General features: G+C 41.8%; 2 protein-coding genes across 2 annotated transcripts in view; one reads left to right on the top strand and one right to left on the bottom strand.

Annotated features, from left to right (window-relative positions):
- Positions 1-6,518, top strand: part of LOC120793884 (kelch domain-containing protein 1-like) — a 9,535-nt gene extending 3,017 nt beyond the window's left edge. The window contains exons 4-13 of the mRNA XM_040134297.1: positions 702-814; positions 1,067-1,157; positions 1,413-1,511; positions 1,713-1,787; positions 2,520-2,578; positions 2,747-2,859; positions 3,390-3,462; positions 3,811-3,895; positions 4,667-4,746; positions 6,098-6,518. Of these exons, the coding sequence (XP_039990231.1) occupies positions 702-814; positions 1,067-1,157; positions 1,413-1,511; positions 1,713-1,787; positions 2,520-2,578; positions 2,747-2,859; positions 3,390-3,462; positions 3,811-3,895; positions 4,667-4,746; positions 6,098-6,233 (924 nt within the window). The 3' untranslated portion in view covers positions 6,234-6,518. The remainder of the gene's footprint in view (positions 1-701; positions 815-1,066; positions 1,158-1,412; positions 1,512-1,712; positions 1,788-2,519; positions 2,579-2,746; positions 2,860-3,389; positions 3,463-3,810; positions 3,896-4,666; positions 4,747-6,097) is intronic.
- Positions 6,519-7,195: 677 nt separating this feature from the next.
- Positions 7,196-17,406, bottom strand: LOC120794084 (LIM and SH3 domain protein 1-like). Its single transcript, XM_040134725.1, has 7 exons — positions 17,117-17,406; positions 15,757-15,851; positions 14,352-14,436; positions 11,262-11,369; positions 8,603-8,672; positions 8,423-8,511; positions 7,196-7,492 (listed from the first exon to the last, which is right to left on the bottom strand). Exons 1-7 carry the CDS (start codon positions 17,183-17,185, stop codon positions 7,319-7,321), a joined length of 690 nt encoding a protein of 229 aa, XP_039990659.1. The 5' UTR covers positions 17,186-17,406; the 3' UTR covers positions 7,196-7,318.
- Between the last annotated feature and the right edge of the window lie 473 nt (positions 17,407-17,879).

The following is a 17,879-nucleotide window of genomic DNA, read 5'->3' as shown; positions in this document are numbered from 1 at the left end:
GAATATCCTCAGTGGAGGCGCTTAGAGTTGTTATGTATGTCGCAATAACAATTCCAAGTGGATACAGTTAATGAATTTGGACTGAAATTAGGCAGTTCAATGTAAAAATGTCCTACTTATTTAACCTCATTATGGCTCTTGAGGTACATTACTTCCTTTTTTTGTTGAAGGAGACCTGGGAGGCTTTTAAAGAAGTGAGCTTGACCTACTGAAAACAATCCCGATCTTCGTAAGACAGGTTTTGAATGTGGCATTTGAATGTCTGGTATGAAGGCGGTGTTTTTTGAAACGAGGCTCATACCAGACTCTGTGGACACTGGAGATTATCCAGTTTGATCCTCCGGTCTGATTGTGAAAGCATGTGAAAGCAGTTTCCAGAGGTAGACAGGAAGTTGACCGCGAGTGGCTTTAAAGATGAAAAGGCACACGTGCGGAGTCCATGTCGGGTTAACACGTACGTTACAGTGAAGTTTGTGATGCAGCATTGGAAATAAAAATAAAACGCAGAGCTCAGTGGTAGACGGGGTCAAACCTGTGGGTCCTTTTCTACTGGCGCTTTCTATCATAAGGAAAGCCTGGAAATCTGCTCTGGCAACTTAGACGTAGCTCTTTAGTCACTCAGATCTCAGATATAGTGCTTATTTGACGATTGTAGATGATTCTCGATCTGATGAATTTCTCTCTCCTGTTTTTTTTTGTAGATGTTCAGCGTTGACCTCACAGAGCCGTGCTGCTCGTGGAAGAAAGTGACTGACACCAAGGGAACGACGCCGTCGCCACGAAACAAACACTCCTGCTGGGTGCACGGAGACAGGTCAGTCCCGTCTGGGGGGGGGGGCAGCACACAAACTGCCTGTGAAGAATAGCCGGACCAGCGCACCATGCAAACGGCTGGACATGAGCTCCAGCTTAATAGTTGTCGTATTTATGGAAAAAACGGAGAAGAAAAATCCTCCTCCTGCCGTGAATTTTCTCTGTTCTATTTACTCTATGGTTTCCAGTCTTCTGTAGTCTCACGTGAGAATTAATGATGAGAAGAAATCTGTATTTTGTGGTCTTGTTGCAGATTAATCTACTTTGGTGGATATGGGTGTAAGACCATTGGGGAGGTACGAAACACTTCATCATCGAGCTTCGTCGTGGAAGAGATGTCCTGGGTAATTGATGATGATGATATACAGAACAGCAGCAGCTGCGTTCCTATTGAGTATTTTATGAAACAAAATTATTCTTTTAAATTTGAGGACAAGTATCTCTGAGCAAAAGCAATGCTCCAATATTGTGACCAAAACGAGAGGTCACAATCATCTTTGTTTTTTAATCATTTAACTTGTATGGTAGTATTCAAAACCAATTCCAAAGTGCTTTACACAGAACAATAAACACATTTTTAAATCATTTTTTTTTGTCAGACAACAATTGGAGACACGTTGTTTAGGTGCTGGGGCTGGAACAACGAAGTCAATGTTTTTGACACACACGCTGCTAAGTGGAGCTTGCCAGAGACTCAGGTGAGTAAAACAACACGATGAGGGGTCCAGTATTAATTTATCCGCTTTTTCTGTGCGACATTTTTTACTTCCAGGCTATTACAAAAAATGCAACAAGGGCATTAGCACTAGAAACCGAGGATCTTAGACACTTTATATGATGGCCACATGAATTTTACGCCACGTTTGGTACAAATGGTTTGGTTTTCCTTTTACGTGCAGGGTCGGGCTCCTGCCCCCAGAGGCTGCCATGCCAGTGCCCTTCTGGGGAACAAAGGTTACATCTCTGGTGGGGCGGTGAGTTGAAAAGCTTATCTTGCACCACAACTGTAAACACCATGGAAGTATGTGGACAAGCATGTACTTGTGGTCCGGAGCTGTTTTTCTCTGGTTTTGGCTCATCCTCGCAGTTTCAGTGAAGTGAAATCTTAACGCCACAGCATACAATGTTTTTTTTTTTTTTTTTAATAGACAATAGTGTGCTTCCAACTTTGTGGTAACAGTTTGGGGGTGGCCCTTTCCTGTTTCAACATCCCTTTCCTGTTGTGACGTGACAGTGCGCCTGTGCTCAAATTCAGATCTTTTTTTTTTTAAAAAGCGGTTTTCTTTTGAGTTTTCGTGTGGCGGAACGTGACCGGCCTGCACGCTGCCCTGACCCCGGCCCCATCCCGATGCCCTTTTTGGACGAACCGGGAGACCGACTGCGAGTCGGGCGCAAGCATCCAACACCCACGTAACGCTCTTGCGGCTGAATTTGAGCAAATCCCTGCAGCCGTGTGTCGAAAATCTGTTAGAAAAAAGCCTGAAACCAGAAGAGTGGGGGCTGTTCTAGCAGAAGAGTCCTGCTCATGGGTGAAATGATCGCGTGTGTCTGCACACTCTTGGCCATTTTAGTGTATCTGAGCATGTAACTGAGTTGCCGTCTGCTTACTATACACGCTTGCATAACTGTCATGATAACACTTTCAGGTCAACTGCTTGTGGAGGAAGTGTCTTTACCTAAAATGGAGTATATGTGATTGTTTGCAGGAGACGGCAGAGTTGGACATGTTCTGCTTAGACCTGGACACCTGGACCTGGACTCAATTGTAAAACTTCCTTCACTCTCACCACTCATACATTAGACTTTGTTACGTGTTTCATTTTTACAGGTTGTTTTATTTATTTTTTGACTGCGGTTCCGCTCTGTGTGTGTGTGTGTGTGTGTGTGTGTGTGTGTGTGTGTGTGTGTGTGTGTGTGTTCTTCACTCCACCAGTGACGCCTCCCCGTCCTGCTCACCCCAGGGGCGCTCCATGCACACCATGACGCCCATATCGGATCACGCGCTCTTCGTATACGGGGGTCTCAGCACGCACGGAAACACTCTCAGTAAGTCCCCCTACACTTAAGTCTCCGTCCGCTCCTGAGTGTCCACGGCAGCACGTCCCCCGCTGCATGAGTAAGACTCTGCCTCGTGGATGGACGTTGAGGTAACAGGCCCAGACGTGTAAAAGACCCCAGACTGAGAGAGACGCTAAACGACTGCGAAAGATACTACCAGTCCCTTTTTGTGTGTCCTTCTGGTGTGTTTTTTTTTAAATGTATTTTTTTAATTTTTTTTGTCATTTCATGAACTTTCCAACATGAAATATTAAGTCCACTTCAGAGGCTGCAGCCCAGGGGTTCGCCCTGTGTGGGCCTGTTCAGTAATCCATCCATGCTCTGCCTGACTTTAAATATTGAAATCCTCAGTCAGTTTATCTGCATACTATATTTTTCATGACCCTTCGTCTGCCTTGGACAAATATGCACAGGGTTTTTCAAGAGGTTAGTTTTTCCAAAGATGTGACAGTGAAGATCCCTGTTTTTTTTTTGTTTTTGTTTTTAAATCTGTCTCATCACTAAACTCTTTCTTCTAGATGACGCCTGGCAGTTTAACACGGTTAAACGAGAGTGGATCCAGATGACGCACCCACACGGGGACAAGCCCAGGTACTTAACCCATCATTTGAAGTATGTGTTTAAATATTGTACGTTTCTGCTCCAGAAGTAGAAAAAGAGAGAGTGACGCGAAGCTGGGGTGAGACTTCACTGATCAGGTGATGTTTCTCAGCAGTTTCATCTTCTCATGTAGAGAAACTCTTTTTGATTTTTGAAGGTTCTTGTTGTGCATATAACCTACAGGAAAAATGGCAGTTCAAAGCTACTGCAATTAAATTTGAGCCCTTCCCCTTGAAGTCTCTTAAACTAAAACACAAACATGCCTCAAAGCCACAATTTCAGCCGTATCAAAAACGCTGTACGCGGCTCATTATTCACTCCCCCGTTTGCTGTCCTCAGGGTGTGTCACACAGCGTGCCTGGGAAGCGACGACGACGTCGTGGTGTTCGGAGGAAGCAGTAAGCTCTGCATCCTCATGGACTCGGTATGCGATGACACAAGCTTCTCAGTTGCTTTTTTTTATTTTAAATGTCAGTTACCACTTTCATGGGCAACTTTTTTTTTTTTTTTTTTTTAAATACTTTTGTGAGGGATTTAGCAATAATGTTCTAATTGTACTCTTAATACTTTAAAGCTGTATTTTTAGTTCCACAACAAGGTCTTTGTGTAAAACATTGTGCAGCATAATCTCTTTCCTTTTTTTACGATTTTGCAGACATCAGAAAAAGATTGCAGCTTATTTTTTTTTTTTTTAAGCCCATTTCCCTGTGTTGTAAAGCCAGCGAAACAACAATTGATGTGATTCAGCAAAACTGTTACATAAAGAAATCACAAGTGGTTTTGGGGCTCAAAGTGCACTGACGTGGTAATGCAGTGAGCAACTGTGTTTTAGAAAACTGGTGCATTTTACGTCTGTAAGGTCAGAACAGGACTGGATTCTTGAAGGAAAAAAACAAAATTTGAAAAACCAAAAGCGTTGGACAAAAATTTAAATTTTGATGTGAATGCCTGTACCAAAATTTCACAGCAGTCCTTCCAATTGTAGTCAAGATATTTCATTAAAACCAAACATGGAAACCTCACGGTGGCGTCGGGTGGTTCACCATATGTCATGACGATCCATCCCAGCATCTGCTGAGAGATTTCAGTGTTGACCGACTGCAATTAACATTCGCGAAGCCCCCGCTGCTCAAAAAATGTCATTTTTCACCCACATTTTGCTTTTTATCATCCGTCCCCATGTGGTTATCGTCAGGTGGCTGTTCTGAGGGCTCCATCACAACATCACTGCAGAGACGTGATCATCTTTCAGACCCAGCCGTACTCCCTCTTCAGGTATGATGAGCCTACTGTGTTTTTTAAATATTTCTGGTCTGCACGTGAAGCCCCTGAATAATATCAATGGTCCAGATCCAGAATACAGTGGCGTGTGTGTGTGTGTGTGTGTGTGTGTGTGTGTGTGTGTGTGTGTGTGTGTGTGCTCACCGGTTGGTCACATGCAGTTTCTCGTTACTGCACATTGTGTACGTCGGCCACATGTGAGCGCTTGTTTGCACGTCCCCTCCATTCCCGTGATTTGTAAGTTTTTAACAAGGTCCACGGGGGCCTGTTAAACACTGGGAGCTATTTATACTCTCACTGTGAGCTGCACAGCTCCCCGTTGGCCCTAACGTGCCGGCTCACATACAAACAAGGACACGGTGTTATGCTAATGAGCTTTACCTTATTACCTATGGGCAGGCGATAGGCTGTGGCATGTGGATGTGAAATGGCCAGATTAAAGTCACTCGCCTCACGTTACAATGTTGATTAGTGTTCATTTGACAGAACACTTTGACCCGACCAACCAATGAAGTCTTGTTGTTTTCTGTACATTTTGTGTGTTGATCGGTGCAAGGTTTCAGATGAGGTTAAAAGGTTTAGTTATTTTTATTTTTTTTTCACTAAGATCAGGTTTTGTGGGGGGGGGTTGTTTTGTTCTCTCTTCAGGGAGCCAGTCCCAGAAAATAATTGCTCCTCTTTAGTGTGGATGTGATCGGCCATTCATAGCAGGAAGCTTGTCAACGTGTTACTGTCGGCTTCGGAAAAATAAGAGCGTACGTATCCACGCTAGCAGCTCTGTAAGGCCGTACACAGCTAAATGCTAGATTACCAAAATGTCACGGGCCGTCCATCCAGTAAAGTCAGGGCGTCACCAGAGTCGTTAGGATTCATCCTCTGGAGAACATGAATATCTCTACAAAACTTAATCGTAATCCATCTAGTAGATGTTAGCTTATTTAGTCTGGACCATAGTGGTGGGCGGACAGACTGACAGTGCCATCCCTAAATCCACCTTTTAAACACTTATTTTTTTATTTTATTTTTTTTAAAATTAGCAATTTGCTTTAATGGGACCGTTTTCATCGATTGGCGTTGCAGTTGGTCTGTCAGTCGGCTGTTGGTCCACTTACTGGTTGGATGATCCAGAATTTGGGTCCAGAGTGAAAGATGTCAACCTGTCGGATGGTTTGCCTTTTTTTTTTTTTTTAAATTTGGTGAAAACAGTCACGGGTTCAGAGGATAAATCCCAGTTTGTCACAGTAGTCTGAGCGTCTGAAGTTCTTGTTAGAGCAGGGTGACAGTCATTCAGTACCTAATGAGACTCTAGAGTGACCTTTTTTTTTTTTTTTCTTCCCCTCTCTAGGTTGTGTGAGGACTTCATAGGGAAAAACCCGGAGCTGTTCGGGAAGCAGCTGAACTGGCTGCCATCGAAACTGAGGAGCAAAATCGATAAGAGGGTGGCCTTTTTCTCGAACATGAAGTCTGTCCCTACAGCCTGAGGACTGTTTTTAGTCACGTGATTCTGAGCCAGTTGGTTATTAAGAAAACATTTATTTTTTTTCTGTCGGGAATATGTTTTCGTGTTCATAATGATTTAAAAAAACAAAAAAAAAAACATGGTGCTAAAGTTTTCATTGTTTTAACTTAAGGAAATATAATTTGTAAATAAAGTCTTTGTCTTATTTTAAGCAACAAACATTGTTTAGGTGAAATTTTACTCTGTAGTGATTTGATGATGATCAAATGTGCGATATGTTTTTGAATAAAGGTATTGATATGTTGTATTTTAGTTTGGTGTTTATTTCCCACAATGCAGTAGAGTCCAAGAAAGTCACCTGCTACAGAACAAAATGGGCAGGATGAAGCAAGACCGCTGCCGTCTTAGTCATGAACAAACAATTTAACAGGTTAAATATTCCACTTTTATTTAAATGAATCGGCTTAAAAGGATTTAATCATACAATGCATGAGTTTCTTTATCAATCTGTCAGACAAGCGCTCTAAGGGATTTACAAGCAGCTGGTGAAGACAACCGTTGCAAAAGATTCAAGCATTGCACGCTGACATTGCACGCTGATGTGACAATTGACTGCATCTGTTTCTGTCAGTCCGAAGCGAAGGCTGCACGTTACTGCTGAAGGACACGTACATAGAAGGTAAATATTACCTGAGTTTTTGTTTTTGTTTTTTTTAAATGTATGTTTGAAGCATTAAACTCTAGGTTTATTTTTTTTTAGTATTTCTTGAATGTATTCCCTCTTTCTATTGTGCATATATATATATATATATATAAAACCTGCTCACTTCAACCTTTTTGGTATCATTGTGCTTCCCTAAGCTGAAATTTCACTCGAGTCGACTGATCTAATTTTTTGAGAATCCATAAAAGTTTTGAAAACCATATTCCTGACATAAAAGGCAAAGCAGAATCGGGCAGGAAAGGGTGTGTTTTGTTTTTGTTTTTTTTTTTAATAGCCTTTTTTTTTTCATCTGCAAAAGGTGATTTAGAGAAGAGGCCTGATTCTAGGTGGTGACAGCAGATGGACAGGGTAGCTCATGCTGGAAATGGACTGCCAAACGTCTGTCACACAGGTCGGACGTAGTTGGCGGGGAGCATGCCCCGCTGCCCCGTGCGCTGGTTGCATCCGAACACCCATCCCTCGTCTATCGGCTCCACGTCCAAGATCACATCCCCTTCCAGGAGAGAAACCTCATCTGCTTCTGCCGCCGTGTAGCTGTACATGGCCTGGTAGCGCTTCTGCGCGTGTGGAAAACGCACACGGCCCGGAGGAGATGAGTAACACACACACAGATGCACTGACTTGCAACACATTGTAAAAAGCATGCAAAGTCCAAACTGAATAATTTGCATTGAATTTCCCCACTGTAGGCATAAAAACACACACAAACAAAACATATACTGCACAGGCACATGTGGCAACTACGCTGGCAGTTGGCAGACACTCAAACCACATTGACAAATACATTCACACACCACGAACACGTGCGCACAAACACTCACGCTTTGGGTATTAATAAAACCCAGGACTTCTGTACGTGACTAAAACAAGAAAGCTAGGCTATTATCAAAACGTCATGAACTACATAAATAAATGTAAATAATGTGAATGCAATATTTAAAAAAGAATACAAATAAATGTAGAAGACTGAAAATCAAATTGAGAATAAAAACTTAAAATTCATACTATAATAAAAAACCCTTAAATAACCTAGCGCCACACAAATTCATGAAACAATATATGGCCAAAAGTATGTGGACACCATCGTCTTTCAGTATAAGGCTTTTTTTTTTTTTTTTTTATAGCTTGAGCTACGCCCCTTAGTTTCAACTAAAGCAAATCTTGAAAATGACTAAAACAATTAATTGATAGTAGCCCATTTTTTTGTCGATCCCAGTTTGGTGTGGAAGAACTTGACTGATCCGTGCAGAGCCCTGACCTCAACCCCGTCGAGCCTCACTGCCGCTCTTGTGGCTGAATGGGAGCAAATCCCTGCAGCCAGGAACTGAAATCTGGAGGGAGACCTTTCCCCGAGAGTCGAGGCTTTTATAGCAGCACATTCATGCCCATAGTTTGGGAGTAACCGGTTCAACCACCACATAAATGTGTACCGTTGGGGTGTCCACATACCTCTGGCGATATAGTGTGTGTTTATGTACTAGCCTTACCCCCCCACAAGGTGGTGCTACAGCAGCAGGGCGCATTTGTCCGGCTGGCTGGCTGAATCTCTCAGGGTTGGGTGGTTGCTCTTCATAGTCTACACACACACACACACACACACACAAGATTAATAAGACTAAACAAGGCTAATATGGCTATTGGGACTATGTCTTAGTGATGTGCCTCACCTTGTCTGTTTTCAGGGGGGGGTGCGTCGCTTCGGATTTTGCTCTTCTCAAATTCCTCGTGGTACTTTATCTGCACACACACGCAGGTACGCACACATTAGATCCACACGGGGGCGCAATACTCTCGAGTTTAACAGCTGACCCTCAAGGTCTCCCACTGTGAGAAGTAGCTCACCATTTTAGGAGGGGCTGAGAGATGATTTGGGGGGGGGGGTGGTACAGTACCTCATGTACAATGGTAACAGTTTTAGTGGAGAGGACATTTCTAACCGTCCGACAGCTGAGGCCTTTTAGCAAAGAACAAGCTCTGCCTGTTTTGAGCTTTCACTTGAGGTGCACTTTGTTCGCTCGTCTTGTGAAATGTTTTTTACAGAAACAAAAAGATGAGAAGCACCAACAGAAATGTATTCATTAACGAATATATGTTTTTTCAGATCATAAAGCCTTCTGATACAAAAAACCCCCAAAAACCCCACAACCTGACCGAGGCTTTCAGCTGCAACACGTTGGTTTCAGCTGTGGAGTATCTGAGGCTCTTCATTATACTCAGAGTGCCTTCGTTTTTTTTCCTTCCTTGATTCTAAAGAGCGCCTTGGTTGAGTGTGACTTTTAAAAACACAATTTTGATTATAAAGCAAAGACACACTTGAGTTTTTTTTCCCCTTTTTGAGGTTTCCTCTAAGACAAATCTGTGATTTGGGGCTATATAAATAGGCCTGACTTGACTAACGAACAGGACTAATGTTTAAAACCTGTAATTTATGTACTGGGACCTCTCTTTTGTTCTTTTAATCGATCATATAAAAGACGTGTTTGTTGACTCACGATTTCCTTCCTTGGGCATTATGACCTTTAATATGCAATAAATTGTTGTAATGAGAATATTCATCCAGGCTTTTTTTTGTTTCTGGTTTTCTTTGGCATTCGCTGACATGTGGGGGAGTTTTTTCACTTTGAATTTGACACTGTTACTGATATTTTTGTCCTGAAGCATGAACGCAGCTCTATTTTTGATTGTTTTGTCTACTCCACTTAAAACAATAGCTGCTGTGTTAGCTATGCTACGGGATAACCCACAGCAGTTTAAATCACTAATGTTGATTCTACAAAAGGGACTAAAGATTAGATTTGTGTTGTACTTAGAAGGCTCCACTTCATTCTGATTCACTGGAGACTTCTGCAAAAAGAAACTCCAGCAGTGAGATGTTTGTGCAACATGCAGTGAGTCCGCCAGGGGACACAGAGACAGAGAGGACGAGCCAAGTTGTGTAAAATGAATTGAATGCTCCCGGCTTTCTGGGGATGGAAGAGGAAACTGGATGTCGGTTAAGGAAAAGAAGGAGCAGCCCCCTGTGTCCTCAACAGACCTCAAGAGGAGAAAGCAGAAAAGAAAGTCGGTGGGAAAAAAAAGAACTGGAGAGAGAGAGAGGGAATTAAAAACAGGCAAATATAAAAAAAACTAAAAAGAAGGAGGGAGGGCTGGTAGAAAGAAAGAAAGACAAAGTAAGTAGGAAAGAAAGAAATACAGTACGAAAGACATAACCAGTGGAAAAATATGGTGCTAGATTTTGCCCCTTGTGACATGCAGCTTATCACCCGTCATTCCTTTCTGCAACTGCTGCTCTCAAGAGAGAAGAAAGAGCACGTTTGTGTGTTTCAGTGTGGTATGCATGTGTCTACCAGTGTGTGTGTGCAGCAGAGAGCGGACGTTCACTTTGTGTCCACAGCTGAGAGACTCTGACCATATAGGGCAGCTGCTCCTCAGCGGACTCAGAGAAATGTCTGAAATGTGCCTGTGCGTCTCTGCAGGATCCTACTCCGACATCCTTCACTGCTGTTTGTTCTCTCTGCTCGTGTCTCAGCTCCGTCGACAGCACCAGCCTGCAAAGCTACAATCCTGCCCTGAAATGGCTCCGGTTATCGGGCCGCAGTGTTGGCTTAGTGTTGCACCGGCTCATTTCATATCAGTAGAACTGCGGCTTGCATCCAGCTGTGTCATGTTTGTTTTTTGTCCCCTTACAGGAATACAAACAAACAAACAAACAAAAAATACACACACACACACACACACTATTCTCCAACATTTTTGGAAAAGTTTCATCTTGAAGTTAAGTTAAGGAAGAGTTTCCTCTCAGAGCAGAAGTGAAAAAAGATTCGTAGACTAGAATGAAGTTATGATTGGATATGTCTTTGAGGGAACAATGAATGACTAACGTTTACTTGTTTGGTTACCCAAGTTACAAAACAATGAATTTTGGAAAAATTCAAGTGCACTATGTCTTTTGAAACACAACGTGCCCGTTACTCCGGATAGTCCCCAGAACCTGCTGTCCCAACAAAGATATCGTCCCTATGTCAGAAGCTTTGTGGGTGGGAGCCTCACAGACACGTATAACAACAAACAGCAACTCTTAAGCTGAAGTTTTTTTATCAGAACCAATCACAAAAATGTTAACTGTCCCTAGCAACCGATAATGCAGCTTTTAAGTCGACCTGGCAAAATAACACGACATGAACACGATGTCAAATGGGAAGAATCTGCTCAAGTAGATACCACTAGAAATGAGAAAATGTTTTTTTTTTGTGTGTGTGTGTGTTTAATTGAAATGAACCGACCCTTCAGGATGTTCCAGGATTTCTTAAAGGGGACTGCACTTACGTTGCTGATCTGGTCTTGCGTCTTCTTCACTCTCTGCATCTCCGGAGTGTCGACCACCACGCTGAAACCTTTCCCCTTGTTCTTTTCAAAGTCCTCCTTGTAAAGGGCCTGCAAATTCATTAAAACATATTTAAAAAAACATCATTTTACTTCAGTACCTGTAGGCTAAATATGGAGCTAAGGGCAGCAGCGGGCTAGCCTAGGTTAGCACAAAGACCGTAAACAGGGGAAACAAGTAGCCTGCTTCTCACTTCACTTTACTAACTTTTAGAGGCCTGAAGAGGTGACACTATAGGCTATTTCACAAGAACAAACAAAAGATTAGAGAAAAGTCTTAAAAATTGTCCTTTTCTTAATTGTTGGCCTTATTTTCCAGGTTGGGAACAACTGCACTTGAAGGTTGCTGGGATTTTTTTTTAACTGGAGTCAGTCAGCGCTGGTAAATCTGACGTAACCTGAATGCAGCATCACATCAAAACCACTTAGGAAGGATTTAGCAAACAAGTTTATGTTTGAAGAGACAGGTTTTTATTCAAAAGTAAATGCAGCCATGCAAACACACACACACACACACACACACACACATATATATATTTATAAAGACAAACACACTTAGAGGTTGGAAAGACGCCACATTGGAAAGTTACATCTAAAACTCCCATAATGTCTCTGAAAAGTAAGAAAAAAGTGGATTGATTAATCGTTATGACTTCAGGGACGATACAAAGAACGGAAGTTGAGATGTAGTGTTATTAGATTTTTGTTCTCGCTGCGGTTTTCGAGGTGAACCGGACGTACGCTACTGATCTGGTCTTGTGTCTTCTTCACTCTCTGCATCTCCGGAGTGTCGGCCACCACGCTGAAACCCTTCCCCTTGTTCTTTTCAAAGTCCTCCTTATAGAGCGCCCGTAAATGTGCAATTCCTCAGCATTTAGGGAAACTCAGTCTCTACCGGTCATTTAAAATTAGACAAAAGGGTTTTAGCCTGAGGTTAAGTTCTGAGCCCAGCGAAGGTTGTATTCCTTAAAATGACCACAACTAGATTATAAGGTTTAGACGCTGTGAGGTTGCACGCACACGTCTACTAAATCTGATTCACAAATCTACATAAACAAATTCATGCTGTGCTTTAAACAGCTATTTGTCAAATCTCCTTGCAGGTTTAGGCCTGGGGGGGGGGGAAACACTTGCAACATTAAACAAAGCCAAGATGTTTATTTGAAAGTAAATCTGAGATCCCCACACATTGCACACACAAACACACACACACACACTCATGCACACACACGTGAGTCATGTTCTTGCTATGAGGAATATGCTGTCTCAGTGAGAGAGCCTGACTGCCGAGACTTTTATGGTTATAAACAATGAACTGGGTTGGTTGGATGAGATGAGAGGAGAAGAGAGAGAGAGAGAGAGAGAGAGAGAGAGGAAGAAACGGCTTTTGCTGTAAATTTGATCAAGATGTTATCATAACAATCATTTAGCATAAGATCATAGTCATGTTGCATGATGGTTTAAAATGGTTTTAACCAAAAATGGAACCTGGTTTGTGCGGTTACATCAGGTGCTTGTTTCAGACACTTAAGAGTCCAGATGTTCATCAAAAGAGCTGTAAAGTCTAATTATATTCATATGAACGTTTTAAAAAAGTAACTTTACTTTATCCCGTGTTTCCTGAAGATCATTTGGTTGCCTAAATACAATACATTCACATTAGTGAAATTCACTTTGATCTTGCTATGGTTTCCCCTCTGCAGAGGGTTTCGTGGTCTGCTGGACGGGTAAACGTATCAGCCGTGGTTCCAATCACATATTGTGCTGATACGGGACACGTGTGGTTTTGTTTTCTTTGTGCATGTTGACACACAAACACAGGGAATATTTCTGACACCGTGGGCAGTACGCTCGCTCGCTCATGCCTGTACGCTAAATATAAAGCTGGAGCCGTGAAGAGGGGTTAGCTTAGCTTAGCTTAGCTTAGCTTAGCCTAGCTTAGCGTAAAGCCTGGCAGCAGGACAAAGCAGCTGGCCTGGCTCTGTCCAAGGATTAAAAAAATATATATATACCTCCCAGCACCTTTAAAGCTCACTAATTAGGACGATGCATCTTGTTTGTTTCATGCATACACAAACAGAAATGTAGCACCGACGATTTGTGGTTATGTGCTGTAAAAATTTCCTGGTGAACAACAGTTTATCCATCAGGCCAGTGCCTGATGGATAAGGCGAAGCTGGACATATGGGGATTTCTTTATATTCAGCAGTTACGGGGTCAAATGGTATTCAGGATATCAGAGTCGCCCCCTTCTCTGCCGATTTGAAAAAGATTCTGTTCCACAAACACGGGTGATTGCAAGTCTTTCCAGAAATGCGGCCTTGAAAAGGACACACACTACTGATGATTTCAGTTTTAGGAAGAGTCTCTATTTCAGAATGAAAACTTTTCTACATTGTGCAGGGGAAGGAGAGCATTGCCTCCGAACGCTGCGAGACAAGACAATCCCTTAAGTGAAATTCAAACCGTAAGGGAATCTCTTTAATTTTCCGTGACTTGGAGGACTTATCCCTTTGATCAGGTGAAGTTGCTGGCTTGAACAGTGTGAGTAGATTAGAGCTTAGGAAAAGTGGAGGCGGCCAGGGAGGCTGAGCTGAGCCCGTGCCACATGAGAGACCAAAGGCCAGAGAGATTTCAGTGTCTTCTAAAAATACCGTCCAATTTATGAGGACACTTTGGAGAAACATTTATAAAGCTCAGATTTGGTACGGTTGCTCAAGAACAGCCTCAAGTCTTCACACCAAAGTCAAGGCAGCATTATCTCTTGTTAGTATTTGGTCAAAGGGCTCATTTGATTTAATCGAAGGAATCCAATTGCCAAGAACGCAAAGCCGGGAAGTGCGTCCTCGTCTCCTGCTGTCAGACAGCTCGAGAGCTGAGTGAGGGAGAGAGAGAGAGAGAGAGAGAGAGACAGAGCTGGGAGGATACACTGAGTCACGATGACGCAACGAGATTAGGACGAGTATCTCGGGGAGCCGGGAACGACAGCAGAGACAGAGGGGAGGGACAGGACTGATCCGGGAGGGGTCTCACCTGGCTATTGAGCATGCTCTGTTGCTTGAGACGCAGATTCTCGGGGGTGTCGGTCACTATAGTGAAGGAGGTTTTGGGGTAATGCCTGGAAGGGAACAGAAGTGCAACAGAAACGTTTTTATTGTCTCCACCTCTTTCACATACTTTAAATGTATTCATATTGATATTATATATTCTTTTACTGTTGGAGAATTTCAGTGTATGTGACTTAAAACCAGACAGTGCCGTTGTGCTCATAAACCAAAAGACAACAGTCAGACAAAAACATTTATTTCTCTTTTTGGGCAAAAATCTCCCAAAAGCTATTGATGCTTTCACGAGATCAATGCTAGAAACTGAGTTTAACTTTATTCCTGCTGCACAAATTTATACTTATTTTGTCCGACTTTCCTCTAATCTTTTTTTCTTTTATTCCTGTAAGTCATTATTATTATTTTACTCCCTCAGGACCATTCAAACCAAACAAGGTGGGAAAAAAAATCAGTCTTTGGTTGCAACTGGACATCAGGGTGAAGAAGGGTTTCAATTAGATCTTCTTTGTTTTATGGGGTCACAGGCTAAAAAAACTGGGAGCTTTTGGGGTTACATACTTACTAAGAAATTTGATATGTAGGAAGGAAAGATTTCCCCCCTAAATTTAGGTTATTCCTTGATCATGTATCACATTTCGTACTGCTATGAAAATTAACTCCCGAAAAGCAAATTGCAGGTGGATTTGGAAAGGTTCGCTTGCAGTTTTAGTCAACTGCAGGGGGAATTTTTAAAAGTTCACGTGACAGTCTAATATCTCACCTATTTGTATTTTTCCACTTCATTCTATCATTATTATTACTGCTATTTTTTAGACCCATAGGAATGATCCGACTGCTGTTGTAATATTCAGGAGCCTTGTGGAAATGTAGGCTTTATGCACGTAGGTTCTTGAGATGTGTGGCTGCCTCGTTTCCATTTTACCGTACCACGTTTTAGGTGTTCCTTTTAATCATTACCATTATTGTTTTATTTCATTTTTTCATGTACCTGCTGGTTTTATTTGCGTGGCGGGACGTGGAGGTGGGCAGATTGGAACTGATGAGCTGATCAATTTGTTCATGCTGCAAGTTTATTTCGCCCTTGTGTCTATTAATATATAGACAATGAAATACGACTTATCCATACGTAAATGAGACAAAACTGCTACTGGCAAATAGCCTTTCACCAAAATAAGGACAATAAAAGATGTAATTAGATTCATGAGAATACATATTGTAACTTTATGGTCAATTTTTTAGGATGAACTGTCACTCTCTTGGTCACTCCTGCAAGATAAGCCAGACGAGCTTCCACACAGTCGGGTGTTTTCCAGTTACTTTAAGGTTCATCTGTGTGTTTAGTGTTTGGTGATCGGTGTGGTGTGAACACTCACATACTGCAGTAAGGTTTCTTCTCAAATCCTTTGTAGTTGGTCATGCTCAGGGCCATCTTGCATACCTCGCAGCTGAAACAACCTTTGTGCCAATACTTGAGAGAGGGGGAGAGAGCAAAAAAGTCAGAGATAAGATGTAAAATATGGAGTATGATGCTACAAAATAAACACCCTGGAGGCCTGCATCAAACTGTTAATCGACTACTGCAGAATTCTTATTTGGTCTTGCTGGTTGTTTAAATTTATGCACTTGAAAAAAAAAAAAAAAAAAAGACACTGTAACTTGCACTGACACAGAGGGAAAATCCCTGAGAGCACATCTGTGCTGCTGGTCTGTTTCTCCCATCCCTGCACTGAATGAGTGCCAATAAGAGATGGTTACAGTGCAAAAAAAAAAAAAAAAAAATCTCCAAATTCCATAACTTTGGTGTTTTTTTTATAAAATGAAAGGTATTTTGCTGTTCATGCAAAAACATGTGTAATATCTGACCAACTATCTGCTAACCGTGCCCCTGATCGTGCATAAAAAAGAACAAGCATATTCCAATGCGGATCACTGTGTGACCTTTGTGGTGCATTCGTTATCCCAGAGGAAAATCAGAAATTCAATACAATGGTGGGCAATCCAGCTCTGTGAAATCAGGTGATTCTGCTCTGACTGTGTCCTTAAATTGATTAAATAAACCTAGACTGAGTTCTTCTCCTTATCTATTACTGACACGTTATCAGAGCACATCTAAACAAGCTGACACTGAGAGTAAGGGACCCAGAAACACTCGGTCTCTGGGGGCTCTTTCCTTTTTGAACATTTTGAGGTTTTTGGCCAATGTTTATCAACCGGATGTGTTTTTCTTCTTTCTCATCACTCCCTTAGTGTGTGTTTGTGTGTATCTGTTTTTTTTTGTGCATAAACAGTACGAGTGTTTATGCATGTCATGTATGCACAAAAATAAGAGTAAAGTCAGCCACATAATGATGATAATGGTGATTTCATGTAATGGCAAAGCGTCATGGAGAGGATACTGTTTCGTTAAGTGAACAAAAGTACAACATTTTTTGGTTAAAATGAGATATTTACCAGTATAATAATTATAATTTCTTTTTTGCAAAACAGTTGCTGACATGAAAGCAAATATCACAAAGGAAAGAAGACTTATAGACTTTAAAGCATTATGTCAAATTTTGAGCAAAATTTTTTTTTGCAATCAAAAGTTTCATCTTAAGTTAGAGTTTTGCGACACTAAAAACCAAGAATAATTTGGATGAACAAAAAAAAAAAAAATCCACAAAGGAAAATTAGTGTCACTTGGGAATTAGATTTTGGTGGGTGAGTGGGGTTAAGACCTGCGTGTCACCTTACCTTATCAAGGCAATTTATTTTTTCTGTGGGGTAAACTGGTTTCTTGCATCTTCCACAGGGCGGATTCATGATGGCGCAGGGATTCCTCACACCACAAAAAGAAAAACTCACTGATGCGGCAAAAGAGAGAGAGAAAAAAAAGAAAAAGAAAAAAAAAACAAAGAGGAAAAAAAAAAAAGTTTTCAGAAGTGAAGTGCAGGCTGTGATGACCGGCTGGGACACGAACCGTCCTCCTCTTCGCCTGCAGGCATTTCAATTGACTTGATAGAAGGACGCGACTTCAAGGCGAGGAGGAGTCAAGCGTGCGGCACGGACTTCTTCGTGGTTCCTTCAGGAACCGTCGGATACAGGAACTTTAACTTGTTGTGCGTGTGGATGCGATAAGTTTCCCACACAGGCGTGGAAATGGCATGCAGATAGTACAAAGGTCAAAGGACTGTAGACCGTAGTAGTGGTTTAGTAGTGCGCTCTCTGCGCTGCCTCTGTGCCGTCACCTTAATCCATCCTTTAAATCCTCAAAATGAACCAGGATCTACTTTTTTAATCAAAAGCTCTATATTGATACAATTTTGATTTCATCTAACGTTTTTCACAACCTAAAAAAAAAAGCGTGTAAAATCACAACAATAAAAAAAAAAAAAAAAAAAAAGCCAACTGTTGTTCAATATTGAGTTGTATTTACACATCCCACTTGAAGTGTGTGCTTTACGGTTCTCGGCGGTGTACCTGAAGGCAGCATAAAATGCATTAACGGGAATCCGTA

Source organism: Xiphias gladius, chromosome 9 (assembly GCF_016859285.1).
Source record: "Xiphias gladius isolate SHS-SW01 ecotype Sanya breed wild chromosome 9, ASM1685928v1, whole genome shotgun sequence".
In the NCBI taxonomy this organism is placed as follows: Eukaryota; Metazoa; Chordata; class Actinopteri; order Istiophoriformes; family Xiphiidae; genus Xiphias; species Xiphias gladius.
Note: the sequence above shows the minus strand (reverse complement) of the source record. Positions and strands in the feature narration are given on the sequence as shown.